Source organism: Pan paniscus, chromosome 6 (assembly GCF_029289425.2).
Source record: "Pan paniscus chromosome 6, NHGRI_mPanPan1-v2.0_pri, whole genome shotgun sequence".
NCBI lineage: Eukaryota > Metazoa > Chordata > Mammalia > Primates > Hominidae > Pan > Pan paniscus.
In genome coordinates, this window is record NC_073255.2 from 117,611,844 (window position 1) to 117,635,644 (window position 23,801).

A 23,801-nucleotide genomic window follows, 5' to 3' on the forward strand; every position below is an offset into this window, starting at 1 on the left:
CAGTAAAGTTTCAGGATATAAAATCAATGTACAAAAATCAGCAGCGTTTCTATACATCAGTAATGTTTAAACTGAGAGCCAAATCAAGAATGCAATGCCATTTAAAATAACCAAACAGAAAAACAAAAATACCCAGGAATATATTTAACCAAAGAGGTGAAGGATCTCTACCAGGAGGGCTACAAAACACTATGAAAAGAAATAATAGATAACATAAACAAATGGAAAAACATCTCATGCTCATGGATTGGAAGAATCAATATTGTTAAAATGGCCATACAGACCAAAGCAATCAATAGAGTCAGTGCTATTTCTCTCAAAATACCAATGTCATTTTTCACATAATTAGAAAAAAAACTACACTAAAATTCATATAGAATAAAAAAAAAAGAGCTGAAATAGTAAAAGCAATTTTAGGAAAATAACAAAGCCAGAGACATCACATTACCTGACTTCAAACCATAATATGAAGCTATGGTAACCAAAACAGCATGGTATTTTCACAAAAGCAGACACATGGACTAACGGAACAGAATAGAGAACCCAGAAATAAAGCTACATTCCTACAGTCATCTGATCTTTCACAAAGTCTACAAAAATAAGCAATGGGGAAAGGACACCCTGTTCAATAAATGGTGCTGGGACACTGGCTACCCATATGCAGAAGAATGCAACTGGACCCCTACCTGTTACCACATACAAAAATTAACCAAGACAGATGAAATATTTAAAGAGAAGATCTCAAACAATAAGAATCTTAGAGGAAAACTAAAGAAACACCATTCTGGACATCAGACTTGGGAAAGAACTTATGACTAGGAAAAACAAAAATTGACAAGTGAGGCCAAATTAAACTAAAGAGTTTTAAAGGTAAGTGGGAGTTGTTTCTGGCTCCCCTAACCCTGAAGCCACTGCCAGTATCCAAACGATGGGAAACCTTCTCTGCCCTTGCAAATGCAAACACTGATATGAGCAGTGACTGTGGAATTTTTTGAGGTCATTACACCAGACTGCCAGCTTGGGTTGAGTCACTTGCTCTCCCTTCAGACCTGAGCTATGGCAGCAGGCATCATACTAGTGGTACACCTGTTAAGCTTCAGTGTCCTGCCCAGGAAACCTCACCTCTTGTGTCTCCACATCACCATAGACCCTGCAGATATTCCTTGACACCTGCTTAGTCTGCAGCAGCCACACACAAAATCCCCTGAAATTTATCTGCTAAACCCAGGGGATTTTGCAGTGTTCCCAGTAGTCTAGCCTTCAGTAAGTGCTACTTGTAAGGGAAAGGAGAGTGCAGCACCCCATGGGGTATCCCATTCAGATAAAGGAGACCAGAGCGTGTGCTTTTCTGTGTTCAAGAACTCCCCACTTGTGGACCGAGAATGACTTCCAGTAGAGAAGGGGTCACTGTGTTTTGCTCTGGAAGAGAGCAAAATGTCCCCACCCCAGTGGCCAGGTGGCCTTGGTGCTTGGGCGTGGACGTGGAGATTAGGACTTCTCTTTCCTCTCAGCTACTGTATCGGGCACAGCCATGGTGGCTCGCAAAGATGCACAGTCACACCAGAGGATAGCTATTTTCGGGCTATTAAGGGCAGCTGCATACCCCATTGGCAGTGCATCCCCACTGGCAGCTGCATCCCCACTGGCAGTGTGCCCTCAGGGCCCAGGCTTACATGAAAGGCATGACCCCTCTTCCTCCACATGGGGCAGCAGCATTCCTGCAGTGCAGAGCAGGAGAACCAAAAAGCTGTGTCATTTGTGCTGAGGGATAATGTCTTGCACAGAAGACATCTTGATGCTGACCTGCAGGACAGGCACCTGTCACAGTGCTCGACCACATTGCAGCCTTGAAATAGACAATTTTGTCCATCTGATCTGAGTGTTGCAAGCACCAGGACAGACGAATGATAGGAAGGTGAATCATATTCCTGCCTGCCCAGGCAATGGAGCTGGGGAAGCCCCCTCCCCTCCTTTGAAGACTTCAGGGCATTTCACTAGGAGTTCCTCCCACAACCCCATCAGTTCTGGTACTTGTATCTGCCATTGGGATATCAAAGGGCAGACTTTACCGTTTAGCTCTACTCTACCTTGCCGTCACCTCAGGGACTGAGCAAGGAGCTCTCACTGTGTATTTTACAGCCCAGCTCAAGTCTGAAGCAATAGGAAGCTACTCCCAGTAAACCAAGATCAAGTATCTATCCATCTGCTTTTGCCACAGCAGGCTCTTTCCCATAAGTGCCACCTTCTGTCTTGCAGGTTGAACTGCACAACCCAGTACAAAACCTGTTGACACAAGTGCACTGCCCCGGGAAACAAGATAATCTTCCTGAGCCCTTCACCATGCCAGCCCCACAGGAGGCAGTGAGACGGCTCACACACACAGCACATCATTGCTATAAACAACATCTAAGAAAGCCTCTTCAAAAAGGGTAGCTATATCCAAGGAACTCATACAGAGTCTTTGCCACTGAAAGAACCCAGACTCAAAACCAAATGAACCCACACAATATACATTATAGTTACATCATCAGCAGGGGAAAATCCCATCCACATGAAAGTAAATTCAGGCTGGGCATGGTGGCTCACACCTGTAATCCCAGCACTTTGGGAGGCTGAGGGGAGCGGATCACGAGGTCAGGAGATCGAGACCATCCTGGCCAATATGGTGAAACCCCATCTCTAGTAAAATACAAAAAATTAGTCCGGGCATGGTGGCATGCGCCTGTAGTCCCAGCTACTCAGGAGGCTGAGGCTGGAGAATCACTTGAACCCAGGAGGCAGAGGTTGCAGTGAGCCGAGATCACACCACTGCACTCCAGCCTGGCAACAGAGCAAGACTCCATCTCAAAATAAAAAGAAAAAAAATTAAGAGAAAGAAAGAAAGAAACTAAGTAAATTCAAAAGTATTATGAAGAAATAGTTTATGCAGATGAGAAGGATCCAGAGAAACAGCTCCAGAGGTCTGAAAAAAGAGTATTATAACACCCCTAGAAGATCACGCTAACTCTCCAGCAGTGGAGTCTAACTAAAATGAAATACATGAAATATCGGAAAAACAATACAAAATTTTGATTTTAAAGAAACTCAATGCGATCCAAGAAAAAGCATAAAGCCAACAAAGATGAATGAATATACGAATGAAAATTTTACTAAAGAGATAGATATTTTAAGAAAGACAAACAAGGAGTTGTGGGCAAGATGGCCGAGTAGGAAAGGCTCCAGTCTGCAGCTCCCAGTGAGATCAACTCAGAAGGTGAGTGATTTCTGCATTTCCAACTGAGGTCCTCAGCTCATCTCATTAGGACTGGTTAGATGGGGTGCAGCCCACAGAGGGCGATCCAAAGAAAGGAGGGGGCATTACCTCACCCGGGAAGCACAAGGGGTCAGGGAACTCCCTCGCCTAGCCAGGGGAAGCCGTGAGGGACTGTGCCAAGAGGAATGGTGCATTCTGGCCCAGATACTATGCTTTTACCACGGTCTTCACAACCCGCAGACCAGGAGATTCCCTCAGGTGCCTACACCACCAGGGCCCTGGGTTTCAAGTACAAAACTGGGCGGCTGTTTGGGCAGACATGGAGCTAGCTGCAGGAGTTTTTTTTCATACCCCAGTGGTGCCTGGAATGCCAGCAAGACAGAACCATTCACTCCCCTAGAAAGGGGGCTGAAGCCAGGGAGCCAAGTGGTCTAGCTCAGCAGATCTCATCGCCACAGAGCCCAGCAAGCTAAGATCCACTGGCTTGAAATTCTCTCTGCTAGCACAGTAGTCTGAAGTCAACCTGGGACGCTGGAGCTTGGTGGAGGGAGGGGCATCTGCCATTACTGAGGCTTGAGTAACAAAACCACCAGGAAGTTCGAACTGAGCGGAGCCTAACACATCTCGGCAAAGCCACTATAGCCAGACTGCCTCTCTAGATTCCTCCTCCGTGGACAGGGCATCTCTCAAAGAAAGGCAGCAGCCCCAGTCAAGGACTTATAGCTAAAGCTCCCATCTGCCTGAAACCGAGCACCTGGGGGAAGGAGCAGCTGTGGGGGCAGCTTCAGCAGACTTAAACGTTCCTGCCTGCTGGCTCTAAAGAGAGCAGCAGATCTCCCAGCACAGTGCTTGAGCTCTGCTAAGGGACAGACTGCCTCCTCAAGTGGGTACCTGGCCCCCATGTATCCTGACTGGGAGACACCTCCCAGTAGGTCCTGACAGACACCTCATACAGGAGAGCTCTGGCTGACATCTGGTGGGTGCCCCTCTGGGACGAAGCTTCCAGAGGAAGGAACAGGCAGCAATCTTTGCTGTTGTGCAGCCTCCGCTGGTGATACCCAAGCAAACAGGGTCTGGAGTGGACTGTGATAGGTAGAGGGGGGATGGTTAATGGGTACAGAAACATAGTTAGAAAGGCTGAATAAGACCTACTGTTTGATAGCACAACAGTGTGACTATAATCAGTAATAACTAACTCTTTTAAATAACTAAAAGTATAATTGGATCCTTTGTAACACAAACAATAAATGCTTGAGGGAATGAATAGCTTATTTACCCAGCTGTGATTATTACACACTGTATGCTTGTATCAGAAAATCCCATATACTCTATAAATATATACACCTACTATATAGCCCCTGTGGTAAAGACATTCACCCATCCAAACCCAAAGAATGGACTTGGACACATGAAGAACAGCAGAAGCGAGACTTTTAATGGTGGTCTTCCAAGATCGGGTGTCTGGTAGGCAGGCACACCCAGGACTGTTGCAGTAGGTAATTTATCTCCTAGCATGCAAGTCCCTCCCCCAGTTCCTCATTGGTCGAGTACTACAGGGTTACAATCTTCCCGGATATCACCTAACTTTCATTATCCAACTTATAAGGTTGTATCCCGGTCCCCTTCCCTCCTTAAGTTTCTATTTCCCAATAATGAAACTTTCTTTCCTTTTATGGGCTGACCCCTCCTCTACATTCTGTTCACTTATTGTGACATTCTAGGTGCCTGAGCTGTGTGGTTTGTTACATCCACAGGCTGGCTGCCAGTACTTAGATTTATCATGCCTTGAAAATGGACCATGTAAAATGTTTTGTCACAAATGCCCTCCTCTTTTCTATTTACTTCGTTTGGTTTCATCTTCTTCTAAACCCTTTTGGTCCTTGAATCACTCTGGAAGTCATTTACTTTCTTCCTCATAGGAGAGGGAGTTTAATTTGGTTTTTAATAGTAGCAGTTTATTTTGCTGGTTAGTCATGGGCATTTGTTTACTAATAGCAGTCTCAATTAATCTCTGTGCTGTATTCAGGGGACCCATCCCACATGCAGAGACACACGTCGGCTCAAAATAAATGGATGGAGGAAGATCTACCAAGCAAATGGAAAACAAAAAAGGGCAGGGGTTGCAATCCTAGTCTCTGATAAAACAGACTTTAAACCAACAAAGATCAAAAGAGACAAAGAAGGCCATTACATAATGGTAAAGGCATCAATTCAACAAGAAGAACTAACTATCCTAAATATATCTGTACCCAATACAGGAGCACCCAGATTCATAAAGTAAGTCCTTAGAGACTTACAAAGAGACTTAGACTCCCACACAATAATAATGGGAGACCTTAACACCCCACTGTCAACATTAGACAGATCATTGAGACAGAAAGTTAACAAGGATATCCAGGAATTGAACTGAGCTCTGCACCAAGCAGACCTAATAGACATCTATAGAACTCACCACCCCTAATCAACAGCATATACATTCTTCTCAGCACCACACCACACCTATTCAAAAATTGACCACATAATTGGAAGTAAAGCTCTCCTCAGCAAATGTAAAAGAACAGAAATTATAACAAACTGTCTCTCAGACCACAGTGCAATCAAACTAGAACTCAGGATTAAGAAACTCACTCAAAACTGCTCAACTACCTGGAAACTGAACAACCTGCTCCTGAATGACTACTGGGTACATAACAAAATGAAGGCAGAAATAAAGATGTTCTTTGAAACCAATGAGAACAAAGACACAACATACCAGTATCTCTGGGACACTTTTAAAGCAGTATATAGAGGGAAATTTATAGCGCTAAATGCCCACAAGAGAAAGCAGGAAAGATCTGAAATTGACACCTAACATCACAATTAAAAGAACTAGAGAAGCAAGAGCAAACACATTCAAAAGCTAGCAGAAGGCAAGAAATAACTAAGATCAGAGCAGAACTGAAGGAAATAGAGACACAAAAAACCCTTCAAAAAATCAATTAATCCAGGAGCTGGTTTTTTGAAATGATCAACAAAATTGATAGACCACTAGCAAGACTAATAAGAAGAAAAGAGAAAAGAATCAAATAGATGCAATAAAAAATGAAAAAGGGGATATCACCACTGATCCCACAGAAATACAAACTACCAGCAGAGAATACCATAAACACCTCTACACAAATAAACTAGAAAATCTAGAAGAAATGGATAAATTCCTGGACACATACACCCTCCCAAGACTAAACCAGGAAGAAGTTGAATCTCTGAATAGACCAATCACAGGTTCTGAAATTGAGGCAATAATTAATAGCTTACAACCAAAAAAAATCCAGGACCAGACGGATTCACAGCCGAATTCTACCAGAGGTACAAGGAGAACCTGGTACCATTCATTCCTTCTGAATCTATTCCAATCAATAGAAAAAGAAGGAATCCTCCCTAACTCATTTTATGAGGCCAGCATCATCCTGATACCAAAGCCTGGCAGAGACACAACCAAAAAAGAGAATTTTAGACCAAAATCCCTGATGAACGTCGATGCAAAAATCCTCAATAAAATACTGGCAAACCGAATCCAGCAGCACATCAAAAAGCTTATCCACCATGATCAAGTGGGCTTCATCCCTGGGATGCAAGGCTGGTTCAACACATGCCAATCAATAAATGTAATCCAGCATATAAACAGAAACAAAGACAAAAACCACATGATTATCTCAATAGATGCAGAAAAGGCCTTTAACAAAATTCAACAGCCCTTCATGCTAAAAACTCTCAATAAATTAGGTATTGGTGGGATGTATCTTAAAATAATAAGAGCTATTTATGACAAACCCACAGCCAATATCATACTGAATGGGCAAAAACTGCAAGTATTCCCTTTGAAAACTGGCACAAGACAGGGATGCCCTCTCTCACCACTCGTATTCAACATAGTGTTGGAAGTTCTGGCCAGGGCAATCAGGTAGGTGAAAGAAATAAAGGATATTCAATTAGGAAAAGAGGAAGTCAAATTGTCCCTGTTTGCAGATGACATGATTGTATATCTAGAAAACCCCATCATCTCAGCCCAAAATCTCCTTAAGCTGATAAGCAACTTCAGCAAAGTCTCAGGATACAAAATCCATGTTCAAAAATCACAAGCATTCTTATACACCAATAACAGACAAACAGAGAGCCAAATCATGAGTGAACTCCCATTCACCATTGCTTAAAAAAGAATAAAATACCTAGGAATCCAACTTAGAAGGGATGTGAAGGACCTCTTCAAGAACTGCAAACCGCTCCTCAGTGAAATAAAAGAGGATACAAAAAATGGAAGAACATTCCGTGCTCATGGATAGGAAGAATCAATATCATGAAAATGGTCATACTGCCCAGAGTTATTTATAGATTCAATGCCATCCCCATCAAGCTACCAATGACTTTCTTCACAGACTTGGAAAAAACTACCTTAAAGTTCATATGGAAGCAAAAAAGAGCCCGCATTGCAAAGTCAATCCTAAGCAAAAAGAGCAAAGCTGGAGGCATCACGCTACCTGACTTCAAACTGTACTATTACCAAAACAGCATGGTACTGGTACCAAAACAGCGATATAGACCAATGGAACAGAACGGAGCCCTCAGAAATAATGCCGCACATCTACAATGATCTGATCTTTGACAAACCTGACAAAAACAAGAAATGGAGAAAGGATTCCCTATTTAATAAATGGTGTTGGGAAAACTGACTAGCCATATGTAGAAAGCTGAAACTGGATCCCTTCTTTACAACTTATACAAAAATTAATTCAAGATGGATTAAAGTCTGAAATGTCAGATCTAAAATCATAAAAACCCTAGAGGAAAACTTAGGCAGTACCATTCAGGACATAGGCATGGGCAAGGACTTCATGTCTAAAACACCAAAAGCAATGGCAACAAAAGCCAAAATTGACAAATGGGATCTAATGAAACTAAAGAGCTTCTGCACAGCAAAAGAAACTACCATCAGAGTGAACAGGCAGCCTACAGAATGGGAAAACATTTTTGCAATCTACTCACCTGACAAAGGGCTAATATCCAGAATCTATAAAGAATCAAACAAATTTACAAGAAAAAAACAGCCCCATCAAAAAGTGGGCGAAGGATTTGAACAGACACTTCTCAAAAGAAGACATTTATGCAGCCAACAGACACATGACAAAATGCTCATCATCACTGGTCATCAGAGAAATGCAAATCAAAACCACAATGAGATACCATCTCACACCAGTTAGAATGGCAAGGAAACCACAGGTGCTGGAGAGGATGTGGAGAAATAGGAACACTTTTACACTGTTGGTGGGACTGTAAACTAGTTCAACCATTGTGGAAGTCAGTGTGGCGATTCCTCAGGGATCTAGAACTAGAAATACCATTTAACCCAGCCATCCCATTACTGCGTATATACCCAAAGGATTATAAATCATGCTGCTATAAAGACACATGCACACGTATGTTTATAGTGGCACTATTCACAATAGCAAAGACTTGGAACCAACCCAAATGTCCAACAACGATAGACTGGATTAAGAAAATGTGGCACATATACACCATGGAATACTATGCAGCCATAAAAAATGATGAGTTCATGTCCTTTGTAGGGACATGGATGAAGCTGGAAACCATCATTCTCAGCAAACTATCGCAAGGAGAAAAAACCAAACACGGCATGTTCTCACTCATAGGTGGGAATTGAACAATGAGAACACATGGACACAGGAAGGGGAACATCACACACCAGGGACTGTTGTGGGGTGGGGGGAGGGAGGAGGGATAGCATTAGGAGATATACCTAATGCTAAATGATGAGTTAATGGGTGCAGCACACCAACATGGCACATGTATACATATGTAACAAACCTGCACGTTGTGCACATGTATCCTAGAACTGAAAGTATTATGAAAAAAAAAAAGATCTGAGTTTGGTAGACAACACTATCTCATCTCAGTTACATCCACTCCTTCCTCAGACTCACTAATAAAGTGCAGCCTTTGAATAAAAAGAAGTAAAGCAGAACCCCTTTGCTGTGTGTCTTAAAGCTGCAAAAGACGTCACAGGGAGTAAGAGCTAAGGTAGAGCCACAGAAAAACCCTTAGGGAATTTAGCATTTGTTGGAGATGATTCAAGCAGGTGCAAATGACCCAATGGTAAATACTTGATCTCCCTAATAAACTGAGTTTCAAAGCTGTCCAGGAGGAAGGGGGAAAAGGCTACTCATGAGCTCTTGCTACAGAGAAGAAAGTTTGACTCTCATGTACACAGATAACAAGCCACAATCAAGGGATCTTGTTCCGACTTTTATTACTAACTATGACTGTACTTTCCTGGGAACCTACAAGGAGCAAAAAGAAAATCTTCTTTATGGTGTTCACAAAGTCTGCATATCAAGTTTTGAATATCAGGTTGCTGATCTACCTGAGATTTGGGCTGTTCAACTTAGGCAAACCTGAGGTTCCTGAGAGTTAGCAAGAGAGCCCCTGTGTAAACCTTGCCATGCTCTGGGTGATGCCTACACACTGTTTGTGAAAGGGTAAAACCTCAGACCTTCCTTTTGCAGAGAAACATTTTTACTGATGGAACTAAGCTGCTGTTTGCAATCATAAGAAGCCAAAGAGTGAGCTCAAAAACACTCACCTGACGGTAGGACAAAGTAGTTCCCAAAAAAAGCAGAAGTCTGGGCCCTGGAATTCCAAGCTTTTTAATAAGTCCATGTGAATGGGTTTCCTATCTATGAAGTGAAACAGAAATCGGGTCACAGGGTTTGTGACTTTATAGATATAGGGGCTGGTGAGTCACTGACTGAGGAACTGGAATACTCAAGAGAAGGAGGTAACATTAAGGCAATAAATAATAACAGTAACTCTGACAGCAATGATTATGTTTGTTCATCAGGTCCTTTCCTGCCTGCACCATGAGACCCCAAAAGTCACAATGATTAGCTAAAAGCAGCTGAAGTATTCATGGTCCCAATCCTGGAGTCCTCAAACGTCCTCAAACATGAGTGCTCCTGAGAGGTTCAGGCAGGAATTCTTCCAGGGCACTTCATTCCTTTATGTCTGTTTAGTAAGTGGACCCCACTGATTTGGGGATTCTCATCCTAGGTAGAAAGAGTGACTTTTTTTTTTGTCTTCAGCAGTGGTGATGATATTTTGCATCGCTGCATCCACTCAGTCACAGAGGGTCACTGAAAGCCTATTGTGGCCCTGTCTTTAGAATTTGCTCAAAGACTTTTTTTTTAATTTTATTATTATTATATTTTAAGTTTTAGGGTACATATGCATAACGTGCAGGCTTGTTACATATGTATGCATGTGCCATGTTGGTGTGCTGCATCCATTAACTCATCATTTAGCATTAGGTATCTCCTAATGCTATCCCTGCCCCCTTCCCCCACCCGACAACAGTCCCCGGTATGTGATGTTCCTCTTCCTGTGTCCATGTGTTCTCATTGTTCAATTCCCACCTATGAGTGAGAACATGCCGTGTTTGGTTTTTTCTCCTTGCGATAGTTTGCTGAGAATGATGGTTTCCAGTTTCATCCATGTCCCTACAAAGGACATGAACTCATCATTTTTTATGGCTGCATAGTATTCCATGGTGTATATGTGCCACATTTTCTTAATCCAGTCTATCGTTGTTGGACATTTAGATTGGTTCCAAATCTTTGCTATTGTGAATAGTGCCACTATAAACATACGTGTGCGTGTGTCTTTATAGCAGCATGATTTATAATCCTTTGGGTATATACCCAGTAATGGGATGGCTGGGTTAAATGGTATTTCTAGTTCTAGATCCCTGAGGAATCGCCACACTGACTTCCACAATGGTTGAACTAGTTTACAGTCCCACCAACAGTGTAAAAGTGTTCCTATTTCTCCACATCCTCTCCAGCACCTGTGGTTTCCTGACTTTTTAATGATTGCCATTCTAACTGGCGTGAGATGGTATCTCATTGTGGTTTTGATTTGCATTTCTCTGATGACCAGTGATGATGAGCATTTTTTCGTGTGTTTTTTGGCTGCATAAATGTCTTCTTTTGAGCAGTGTCTGTTCATATCCTTTGCTCACTTTTTGATGGGGTTGTTTTTTTCGTGTAAATTTGTTTGTGTTCATTGTAGATTCTGGATATTAGCCCTTTGTCAGATGAGTAGGTTGCAAAAATTTTCTCCCATTCTGTAGGTTGCCTGTTCACTCTGAAGGTAGTCCTCCTGTACTATAATATAAAGGGGAAAAAAAGGTGTAAAATCGAAATTGGCTTTCATGGCTCCTGCCTTTTCAGGCTGCTACCAGATTCCCATTAGGTGAGAAACAAAGCTCTATATTAATGCTAGCCTCCCAGAGACAGGAGGAAAAAGATTAACGCAAAGAATAAATCCTCGAAACTTCCTCCAAGTCTCCTTTGCTCTGGAGATTAATCATTGCAAGGTAAATAGTTCTGTGTATGACAGGGTGGAGGAGTGAGTCATAGGAGGGAGGGGATGTTTAGGGGCATGGCACAGGAAAGAGGGAAGAGCCAGGGGACAGCTTCCCATGAAGTCTTGGTGTTCCCCAGTGTGTTATGTAAATGATATCCTGGGGTGGAAATTAGGGGAGCAGGAACCAGCAGGTCCACAGGGGACAAACTTCTACGCATCCTTTCTAGCAGAGAGAGAACCCAGAAAACGAAGGTAATGAGACAAAAACCCGAGCTGCTCCCTCCTGCCCCCAGAATCCCCAGAACCTGGGAAGGGGATGAGGATCACACTCCCCATCGTGTTCAGCAGTTTGTGATCTGCCTTTGCTGGGTTTTCATTGATTAGTATAGGTCAAATCTAACCTAATCAGATCATTCCCACTACCAAGTGCTGTCCCTAAACCCTCCTAGTTACCAAAATGAGAAGGTGGCTGGGACGAATGCTTATTTATTTCTTCATAAATCTGCATAAGATCAATAATAACCTCTATGTGTTTGTAGCGTCCAACAATTAAGCTACTCCTCCTTGAATATCTCTTTTGATCTTCAAAACAGATAAGGGAGCAGGGGCCTGAGTAGCACCCCAAGTCCAAGTTAACAGAGGAGAGGAATCTGGACAGTTACTGACAGAGGAGCACAGGCTGACAGCCAGGAGAAGCCAGGTTTCCACTGCCAAATTTGGGATGAGGTCCATCGCCACTTTCCTTCCTCAACTGTCTCCTCTGAGTCTTACTTTCAGCTGCTTGCTGCAGTTTGCTGGGCTGTCTGCCTGGAGCTTCCCTGCCCTGCACAGCAGTCTTAAGTCAAGCTGCTAAAATGTTTATGTGCTGGAGAAGGAGGTGGGGCTGCAGCTGCAGCCAGTAGCAAAGAATCGCACACACCCCTTTCCTGACTTCCTTTGAGTTCATATTCTATGAGGTATCATAAACAACTTAATGAGTGTTATCAGGGAGTCCACAGAATCTGAGTTCTTATCAGAAATTGAAGTGGAGCCATTGGCATGAAACCGATTATATCTCCTCTCACCTCCCCTTTTTTTCCATGGCTGTCCTCATTCCAGAATACTTGAAATTCATCCCCACAAGCCACACCTACAGATCTTTATCAATGCAATTCCCTCTGCCGGGAGTGTACCTGTGCCCACCCAGGTGACTCCTACACATCCTTCCAAGCCCAGCCAGACAGACCCCTTCTATTAAAGTCTTTCTTACCAACCTCCTCACACAGATGTAACTATTTCCTCCTCTGGATGCCTCCTATCCCCCTCACACAGTCATATTGTCCTCTTTCCTCTCTACCACCCTTGTGGGTTTCTGTGCCTGTTTCCCTTAGCAGAGGTGAGCTCCTCAAGGGCACAGTCTGGTATTATTTACTTTCATGACCCTGGACCCTAGCAGGGTACTGTACACATGGTGGGTGACCAGAAATGTTGGTGGAGTTGACTTGGGTGAGATTGCTGGGCCCCTGTGTGTCATTCCCTCTGAGTCTGTGGTGATAGCAATAGACTAATGGTTGCTTGGGACTCAAATGCAGCCAGCACTGTTTCCCAACTAATGCAATTGGTCTTGTTCTGCAAAGGAAAATAATAGAAGGCATGTTCTGCCACTTAATTCCTCAGAAGGTAACATACATGAAGAGACTTCCCTATTGAGAGTTGTAATGAATGTGTCAAGGAAGATACTATGTATCAGAAGAACACCCAACCACCCTGTGCCTCTCACCTATTCATTCCTGTATTAAAGCATTCATCATGTATTCTAATGGCTGTGCTCCTTGTACTTAGGGTACAAAATTGACTAAGACCCAGACATTAGCTCAATTGTTTTGATTTGTAGATCCCACAAATAAGTGAGAACATGCAATATCTGTCTTTGTGTGCCTGGCTTATTTTACCTAACATAATGACCTCCAGTTCCAGCCACGTTATTATAAAGAACAGGATCTCATGCTTTTTTCATGGCTGAATTGTACTCCATTGTGCATAAGTGAAGTACTCTCTTTATCCATTCATCTGTTGATGGACACGTAGGTTGCTTCCAAATCTTGGCATTTGTGAATAGCATCTATTGGGAACATGGGAATGAAGATATCTCTTCAATATATGGATTTCCTTTCTTCCTGGTTTATACCCAGCACGGAGATTTCTGGATCTTTTGATAGGTCCATTTTAATGTTTTGAGGAACCTCCAAACTGTTCTCTATAGTGGTTTTAATAATTTACACCAACAGTGTACGAGAATTCCCTTTTCTCCACATTCTCGCTGGCATTTGTTATTGCCTGTCTTTTGGATTAAAACCATTTTAGTTGGGGAGAGATGACATTGTAGTTTTGATTTGCATTTCTCTAATGATTAATGATGTTGAGCACATTTTCATATGACTATGTGGCATTTGTATTTCTTCTTTTGAGAAATGTCTGTATAAATATTTTGCCCATTTTTTGATTATTAGGATTATTAAATTTTTTCCAAGAGTTGTTTATGCTCTGTGTATATTCTGGATGTTAATCTGTTGTTGGAGTGTTTGAAAATATTTTCTCCCATTCTGTGGTTTGCATCTTCACTTTGTTGATTGCTTTCTTTGCAGCACAGAAACTTTTTAACTTGATGTGATTCCATTTGTCCATTTTTGCATTGGTTGCCTGTGCTTGTGGGGTATTACTTCAGCATTTTTTGTTCAGACCAATGTCCTGAAGAGTTTCCACAATGTTTCCTGTAGCAGTTTCATCGTTTGAGATCTTAGATTTCAGTCTTTTTTTTTTTTTAACCAGAGTCTTACTTTGTTGCCCAGGCTGGCATGCATTGGTATGATCTTGGCTCACTGCCACCTATGCCTCATGGGTCCAAGTGATTCTCCCACCTCAGCCTCCTGAGTAGCTGGGACTACAGGCATGCACCACCATGCCCAGCTAACTTTTGTATTTTTTGGTAGAGATAGGGTTTCACCTTATTGGCCAGGCTGGTCTTGAACTCCTGACCTCAAGTGATCTGTCTGCCTCAGCCTCTCAAAGTGCTGGGATCACAGGCATGAGCCACCGTGTTTGGCCAGATTTCAGTCTTTCATCCACCTTGATTTGATTTTTGTGTCTGGTGAGATATAGGAGTCTAGTTTCATTCTTCTGCATATTGATATCCAGCTTTCCCAGCACCAGAGGAGACTGTCTTTTCCCCAGTGTATGTTCTTGAAAACATTGTCAAAAATGAGTTCACTCCAGGTGTGTGGACTTGTTTCTGGGTGCTGTATTCTATTTCATTGGTCAATGTGTCTGTTTTTATACAAACACCATACTGTTTTGGTTATTATACCCCTGTAGTATAATTTGAAATCAGGTAATAAGATTTCTCCAGTTTTGTTCTTTTTGCTGAAGATAGCTTTGGCTATTCTGGGTATTTTGTGGTTCTATAGAAATGTTAGAATTTTTTCCTCTATTTCTTTGAAGAATGTAATTGGTATTTTGAGGGATTGCATTGAATCTGTACATTGCTTTGGGTAGTGTGGACAGTTTTAACAATATTGATTCTTACAATATGTAAACATGGAATATCCTTCTGTTTTTGTGTCTTCTTCAATTTCCTTCATCAGTGTTTTACAGTATTCATTATAGAGATCTCTCTCTTCTTTGATTAAGTTAATTCTTAGGTATTTAGTTTTATTCATGGCTATTGTAAATGGGATTACTTTTTTATTTTTGCCAAATTGTTCACTATTGGCATATAGAAATGCTACTAATTTTTGTATGTTGATTTCGTATCCTGCAACTGCAAATTTACTGAATATTTTATCAGTTCTAATAGTTCTTTGGTGGAGTCTTTAGGTTTTTGCAAATATCATTTGAAAATAATTTGGAGTTATCATTTGGAAGTCTTTTTCAAATATCATTTCCAAACATTACTTGGAAATCATTTGAACATTTTCTTGCTTCCTGGCACAAAATGTGTCCTAGGCTTGTCTTGAACCTTCTTAACCCTGGCCCTGGAATCAGGCATTTCTCTAAAGAGCTCTGGTTCCTTTCCGTGGAATATGGTATTCATAAGCCAAGACCTGGGTGCTAAGTGTGCTCATTGCTATTGAAATGTCATTGTTACCTAGACCTATCAGTGAAGAGAAGTAGGAAATATATGGTTTTTTTTGTACACACACACAAACACATGTATACATTTCATCTATCTATATAACTATCTATCATATATCTGTTATCACCTATCTACCCATCTATCTATCTAGAAGGGTATGAATATACACGAATACATCCATTCCAATCTAATTTCATAGGATTCATGCTAGTTTTCTCCCTTTCTGAATCCATGACTCCGTTCTTCAAAGATGAGAAGCCTGGCTTCCATCATCCTTAATATATTTACTTCTTTGATAAATCCCCTTTATGTAACCAAACCTCACCTATCACTTCCCACTCATGGATGCCCTCCTGACCTCACATGGGTTCTCCATGCTCTATTTAGGCTCTGGCTGCTCTTGTAGGTCACACCTCTCTATGAACCCCTTCTCTGCTTGCTTGGACTCCCACACCCAGGCAGGCTGTTTCCACATGAACACCCAGTTTGTCCTCATCCTACTTGGTCTCTGACTTGGAACCACCATGACTCTCTTCTCTACCTTAATGTGTGGCCACCATCTGGCTGCCACCCACCTAATGGCTCTAGGGCTAAATTATTCAGAAAGGGAAAATAAAGGAAGAAATAGGAAAAGAAAAGAAATGAGTAGTTTCAGCCTTGTTGCCCAATCAATTGACCAATCAACTGTTTTTTTATTAAATGTTCATTGCATTCAGACAGTTGGGAGTTGAGGATGGAATGCAAGAGGTGTAAGAAAACATATTTCCTGTCTCCCAGAAATATCAGGGGAGATGGGCTGAAAACATTAAATGAAAACTAATAATATAATACTGGCTTCAGTTGTATGTTACAAAATATATGTGCTACAAAAAGGCATAATTTTATTTTTTAGATGCAGTCTCACTCTGTCACTCAGGCTGGAGTTCAGTGGCATGATCTTGGCTCACTGCAGCCTCCACCTCCCAGGTTCAAGCAATTCCCCTGCCTCAGCCTCCTGGGTAGCTGAGATTACAGGCATGTGCCACCACACCTAGCTAATTTTTGTATTTTTAGTAGAAAGGGGGCTTCACCATGTTGGTCAGGCTGGTCTTGAACTCCTGGCCTCAGATGATCTGCCTGCCTTGGCCTCCCAAAGTGCTGGGATTACAGGTGTGAGCCACTGTGTCTCATCAAAAATGTCATAATTAAACTATGAATATTCTTTCTAAACAATGGGCAAAGTCATAGTGGGTTAACTCTCACCTATGTTAATAATCAAATTGGGCTGGGCATGGTGGCTCATGCCTGTAATCCCAGCACTTTGGGAGGCCCAGGCAGGTGGATCATAAGGTCAGGAGATCGAGAGCATCCTGGCTAACACAGTGAAACTCCGTCTGTACTAAAAATAGAAAAATTAGCCAGGCGTGGTGGCAGGCACCTGTAATCCCAGCTACTCAGGAGGTTGAGGTAGGAGAATGGCATGAACCTCGGAGGCAGAGCTCGCAGTGAGCCAAGATTGCACCACTGCACTCCAGTTCCCACACCAACAGTGATTACAATGATCAAAATATTTAGTTGTTGGTTCTCAGTCATTCAGTTCTATAGATTTCTCCTTAATGTGCAGGAAACATCCAATAATACTTTTGTAAAGAGGTTTTTATTGATTTGCTTAATATAAAGCTTACTATAGAATACTACAGATATAACACATGATATAAATGTCACTGTTAGAGCCATCAAAATAATTCCTATTTTTATTAATGATTGTGGTTGAAATTATTGAGAAATGTTAATTATGTTATCAGAGCTCAGGAGGAGTTAATGGTGCTAACTGGGGGTGGTGGAGATAGTCCTATGAGAAGCAGAGAAGCCAAATCTACTTCCCCAGCACTGATTTGGTCATCTCCTCTATATTACCAAGTATAACACTCTATATAGACCATGAGAGAGCACAATGCACGTACAGAATCCCCGATTATTTATGCAGCACATTGGATGAAGCCCGTCTTCATTTCAGGGTTCTATTTATAAAGTAATTTGAGGTCTCTGGTGTTCTGGGGCACAGCTTTCTTGAAGAGCAAACCAGAAGTCCTTAGGGAAATCAGGCTCCACTTACGGTCTCATCCCTTGACTCAGCCTTTAGAACAATGGGTTTTTCTGTTAGAAGAAGTCCTCCAAAGCGTAATTTCAGGGGGATCTGCAACAGTTAAACGAGCATATTGAGAAGCATTAAATAAAGCAAAAGTAGAAAGTATAGCATCAAAGTAAAAAAAAAATTACTGACAATAATGCTTTGTAAACATATAAAAACTACTTTCAGCACTTTAAATCTTGGATTCGTTATACTTACTCTATAAGATGTGTGAAGATTGGACAGTGAGAACATTCATCATCTATCATTTAACAAAATATTCACGGAGCACCTATTCTGTGTGAGGTTTGACCTGAGACAAATTCATGGGAACCCGTGTTCTTTTTTGATTTAAATTTTAACGAAAATGGATGAGTTTTAAAAATTTAAACCAGATTATTAGGTATAATGGTAAACTTTTTAAACCATCTTATGAAGTTAATTTTGTGTATGTTGAAACTTGCAAGGTAATCCTGAGTAGCTATTGTACATTTTAATTATGTGGACAGTCTTCAACTTCCAGAGTCCAGTAATTCCTCTCAATTGAACCCATCTAGTGTAAAGATGGGAAGACACCTTCAGGAAGCATTATCATTTTATTTTTTAACATCTTCTCTTGGTTTACAAGGGTAGTGCAAGTGGGGAACCTCTCAATTCCTACAGTGTTTTGACTCAACTTTTCTTATTGAGACACTCCTTCAGTGTTGAGGGGACACAATAGAGTGATTTTCTGATCTCCGTGGAGTGATGGGCAAGAAAATTGCCATGGAGATCCAGAAGTGCCAGCTTGGGACTTCCAAGGGAGTACCTTCCCCATCCTAGGTGTGCCAGAGGACCGCCTTCTCTCAGGGCTGAGTCTCCTGTCTGAGCACACATACAGGATAGCTACATAGCTGGCCTAAAGCCACAAATAATGTGGAATATGAAAATAATATGGAAACCATCTCTATCTTCTTCCTCTTCTATGTAGAAAGCCTGCTTAAGGTGTGGAGTTGCTTAATAAATACATGAGACCTAGAAATAAGATTTATAGGGTCTTGCTTAATATGAATCAATGACATCTGCTCTTTAACTTCTTCAGAGAAAAGGTTCCAAATCTTTCTATAAATATAACACCTTATTATTTAAAAATTTTCAAAAGGCTTGAATATATTTTCCCTGCAGACAGACATGCATGTGCACATGTGCAAGCACACACACATGCAAATACATGAATGTCATTTGCTAAATGTTCACATTAAAAAACTTAATATTTGTATGCAAACCAATCGACTGCATATCACTCCTTAAACATTTACCAAATGACCAAATGCTTGAGTTAGATGAGGTCACTTGCAAGGCACCACTGGGATATTTTAAATGGAATAAAATGAGAGGATATTGTTAATGGAGGGGGGAAGACATTCTTAGATAAAGAGAAAATATAGAAAACAAAACTCAATGATTTGATGGCAAATTATGAAATTATATGATAATAGCCTCCAGTAACTAATAACAGAGCAGAGGAGTAAATGAGCCCTGGACTAGGTCAAGAAGACACCTTGGAGGGGCTTGGGAATTGAACTAGGACTTGAAAGATACGAACAGAATGAGGAGAAGAAAGGAAAGAAGATTAGTAGAGTTATAATTGAGTTGAAAAGGAGCCCAGTTGGATGGAGCTAGGCACCTGGAAGGTGAGGTCAGTAAGGATGGCCTTGGACTGTGGTAGTCCTTCATATCCAATAGAACTACCTTAAATTAGTCATTTTCCACCTTGGCTTCACATGAGAAGCAATGGGGGAGCTTTTAAAGCCACACTCTGGGCAAATTAGTTTAGAATTTCTGAGATGTTCCAGGCATCATGAATTTTTAAAGCTCCCTGGTGATTCCAATGTACAGCTAGTGGTTGGGAGCCACTCTCATGAGAAAACTTCTACAAGTTCTGGGAAGGAAGAGCATCATTCAAAAGTCAAAACAAGATAATAAGTGCACCTCATGATTGTGCAAAATACTTCCCCATCTTTCCAATTGACTTGAAACTGAATTTAATTTTGCTCAAGTTCAAGGAGACTGTAGATAATCATGTCATGCTAATCTACATTGACATTGCATGATGTTTTTAATGCTACAGCTTTTGAACTCCAGAACTGAAGCACCCTTAAAGATCATAGATGGGTCCAAATAGATTCCTTGGCCCATAGAACAAATTATTAAAAGATTAAGTGAGTGTATTCTTTTTTAAATATATAGACCATTCAGTTAAAATAATTGTTAATAAAACATTATTAATGCAGAAAATTGACTGACCTGTGTTTCTTTACAAGGTTTGAAGGAGAAGTTCTGAAGGACTCTGACTAGAGCAAGTTTCATGTTCACGAGAGCAAACCTCATGCCAATGCAGTTTCTGGGTCCACTTCCAAAGGGTGTGTATATGTAAGGATCTATGTTGTCCTTGTTCTTTTTACTGAACCTAGTTCCATATTGGTAGATATTTTAAAAGTTAAAGACATAATACCTCTAAGAGTTACATGTTAGGGTTTCTTACTTAGGGCCCACCCCTCTACTAGCAGTACACAGGATACTTTTGTGGGCTAGTCATTGAAATCCTGCTATGCATATTTTGCTATGAGAATTGTAAGGTACAGATCCTTTCTACTCTCCTTACATTATAGGAGCTTTCAGTCTTGTTGAGAGGAGATAAATACTGTTGCAAAGTATATTTATTTCTAAACCCTCAAATTATAGTCAGGATGGTGATGTGTTCACACTACGAAAGGCACATAAGTGATGAGAATGACTGACAGAAAAGTAGATTCCTGCCTCAAGTCACCCTTATGTTGGTCATGAGGAAGGAGAAGAAGAAATTGTCTTGCACTACTTCAAAATTGTTATTTTGCACTTTCCTTCTCTCCTCTCCTCTCTTGTTTTTCTAATTCTCCTCCTTCTCCTCCCTACCTTGTCTTACCCCTCCTTCTCTCCTCCTTCTCCTCCTTCTTCTAATCTCCATCTCTCCCTCTTTCTCCCCCACACCTCCATAGAATAGTTTAAGTTAGATAATTTACACAGGCATATGATGCTACTGTATTGATGGAAAGCAGTGTCATCACTGCTTTCTTTGTCTATCTGTTCCACTAACCTATAAATTCTTTGAAGATTAGACCCATGTTTTTTATTCAAATTTGATTCCTGAAGATTTGATTATATTCAGGAAAAAATATTCATTTGTGGGACATAATAATAGCATTGTGATCATGTGTTTTTAAAAGAGTCCTTATATTTTGGACACTTATGACCCATAAGGACATAATTGAGGACCTTCATCTTAAGTTGCTGGGACTGTGACTGGCTATAGTTTTCTTTTATCTAGTCTGTGGTTTGTAAAGTGTGACAATGATCAATTTCATGATTTGAAAAAACCTTTTAAACATAAAAAGACAAGCAAATGATTGTACAAGCCCAGACTGTCCTGTAGAGAGGCAGAATATGCTTGAACCAGGCTGGTTCAGGGAGGGCTCCCTTCCCAGGGGCCTCCTACCTTTCAGGGAGGAACTTCTCAGGCTCTGTCCAGTACTTTGGGTCATGATGAAGAACATAGCTTGGAATCATCACCACCACCCCTTTGGGAATAAACATCCCATTGATCTCAACATCTTTTTTGCAGACCCTCTCAAGTCTCATAGCAACTGGGAATAATCTGAGTGTTTCATTCACCACCATGTCAAGATACTCCAACTGTAGCACAGTATCATAGGTGGGTGGTGCCTGAAAAGAAAGAAACAGATTTGGATAAATTGAGATTTTTGAATTAACTTTTAACTCAGTCCTTGTAGTACTGTTGAACTGTTAGAAGTTCCAGAGAACAACTCATACTGGCAAAGGATTGTGGCATTCATAAAGTATTTTAATAACTGGCATGCCCTTTGATGTGCTCAATGGCCCACTAAGATGTGTGGAGGAGTTATGAAAGCAGGAGACATTCGGGAAGGCTCTAACCCCAATGACTGAAATCCTTAGCATAACCATGTAGTGGTTTTTCTTTCTCATGGAAGCAAACATGACTAATAGGCTATGACCACTAGCATCAAATAAAATATGACAAAGTGATTGTCACCATTCAAAAAAGAGGTTACACGTCTGTAACCAAGAAAGTGAAAACAGATAGAAAAAGCAAATTCTCTGTGCGACAAGGATTATTGGCCAAACTTCTGGTTCATAACTCTTTTGGTTATATATACAAACAAAAACAGTTACAAAGCAGGATTTGTATTATATATATGTGTGTGTGTGTATATATATATATATGCATATATACACAAAAGCAGGGCTTTTGTTATATACATAAAATGTGGAGAGAAACACTATATTATATAAAATCTCTATCAATAATTTGAGGAAAAACTAGTCCCTTTCTATCCCAAATATGACAAAAGAAAGTTCTGGTGGATGTTATCAGAGCATGTGATTTCAGTGCCAGGCAAAGTTATGAAAAGGATAGAACCCCACACAGCCCTGTCCTCACTTGCTGAAACAGTCTCCTAGTTGTTGCTTCAGGGCTGGACTGTAATCTCTGAAGAACATCCCTTTGTGCTCACCTCACTGCCACACAAAGACCAGCCCAAAAGCCATGTCTCTTCATAGCACAAAGAATCCAAGTTTTGGGAGAGGTCTGAAAACAGTGTGGTTGATATGCACCTAGTACTTAGTGTTATATTTGAAAGGCAATATTATAGAGTTTAAGAGTTTAGCTCAGAAGTCAGATACCCTGGTTCCTAGCTTGCTTCTTCACCAGTGATTACCTGACTGAAACATGAGACACATGTGGGGCAGAGCTGAGTCAACCTGCACAGCGCACCCAGGGCCAGGCTCCATCAGATCACAGCCAGACCAGAGCAAGTCCTGCCAATATCAGCAGAGCTCACTATCAAGACGTGTGAGCAATATGCATATTGTTAAATGCCAGGGAGGTTTTTGGATGTTTTTTTACTTAGCATTATTGTGGTAACAGAAAGCAGATGAACCAGGGAGAGGACTGTTTTACAAAGATCTTATACTTCTGCCAATAGCAACCATTCCCTATGCTTCCTTCTTTTTATTTTGAGAGCCTTCCTACATATTGTGAATGAAAGAATCATGATTATGCTTTTTATAAAAATTCTCCTGGGAAGTGGTGAGGAAGCATCTTTGCTAAGGCTTCACCTCCTCCCTCCTTCTCCATGTACTGTCCACTCACCTTATTGGGTAAAACTGTATCAATTTCCTCCTGCACTTTCTGCTGGACATCAGGGTGAGTGGCCAGTTCATATATAATGAAGGAGAGAACACTGCTCGTGGTTTCATAGCCAGCAAAAATAAAGATAATTGATTGGGCCATGAGCTCCAGATCAGACAGAGCTGAAAGGAGAGAAAAGACATTTTAGGTAAATCAGGTCAATGTAGGGCATCACAGTTTAGATGAAAAGAAATCTAAGTGGAACCTTCAAATCCCCAGGGGAAAAAATAGAAAAGCAATTCAGAGTCTCACTGGGGGTGGTTTCACTCTGATGTGTGTCTTACAGAGCCAGAGCAAGGCAAATCATTTTAATCCAGTTTTCCCCCAATGTCTTCAAGAAAGTAGACCATCCGCTCCTCCTCGTGCCATCCCTGCCACCTTCACAGCTGGGTAATTTCCAGAGAGAACATTTCTGCATAACATACTCAGTGTCATGGTGTGCTCCTTGAATGATCCTAAAAGTACTTTATTGTAAATTAATATGGGGTAGTCTTCTCTCCCAAGAAAAATGTAATTCATTTTAGCTACAATATACTTTGACAAACTTTGAGAGAATTCGCAACATTAATGGCTAGATGTATGGAAAATTAAGGGACCTTTCCTTTAGATATGTTTGAGGGAACTTAAGAGACCAATATTGGAATACAGACCACCTCTTGCTACT

General features: G+C 41.1%; 1 protein-coding gene across 2 annotated transcripts in view; it reads right to left on the bottom strand.

Annotated features, from left to right (window-relative positions):
• Positions 1 to 9,041: 9,041 nt before the first annotated feature.
• LOC100967578 (cytochrome P450 3A7) overlaps positions 9,042 to 23,801 on the bottom strand; it is a 38,893-nt gene continuing 24,133 nt past the window's right edge. The window contains exons 10-14 of one of the 2 annotated variants that reach the window (XM_034964545.3): positions 23,099 to 23,259; positions 21,404 to 21,630; positions 20,176 to 20,338; positions 17,876 to 17,955; positions 9,042 to 9,989 (exon numbers count right to left, since the gene is read on the bottom strand). In XM_034964545.3, the coding sequence (XP_034820436.2) occupies positions 9,884 to 9,989; positions 17,876 to 17,955; positions 20,176 to 20,338; positions 21,404 to 21,630; positions 23,099 to 23,259 (737 nt within the window). In that variant the 3' untranslated portion in view covers positions 9,042 to 9,883. Of the gene's footprint in view, positions 9,990 to 16,036; positions 17,956 to 20,175; positions 20,339 to 21,403; positions 21,631 to 23,098; positions 23,260 to 23,801 lie in introns of those variants that run through there. The other variant, XM_034964543.3, reaches the window with a different exon arrangement.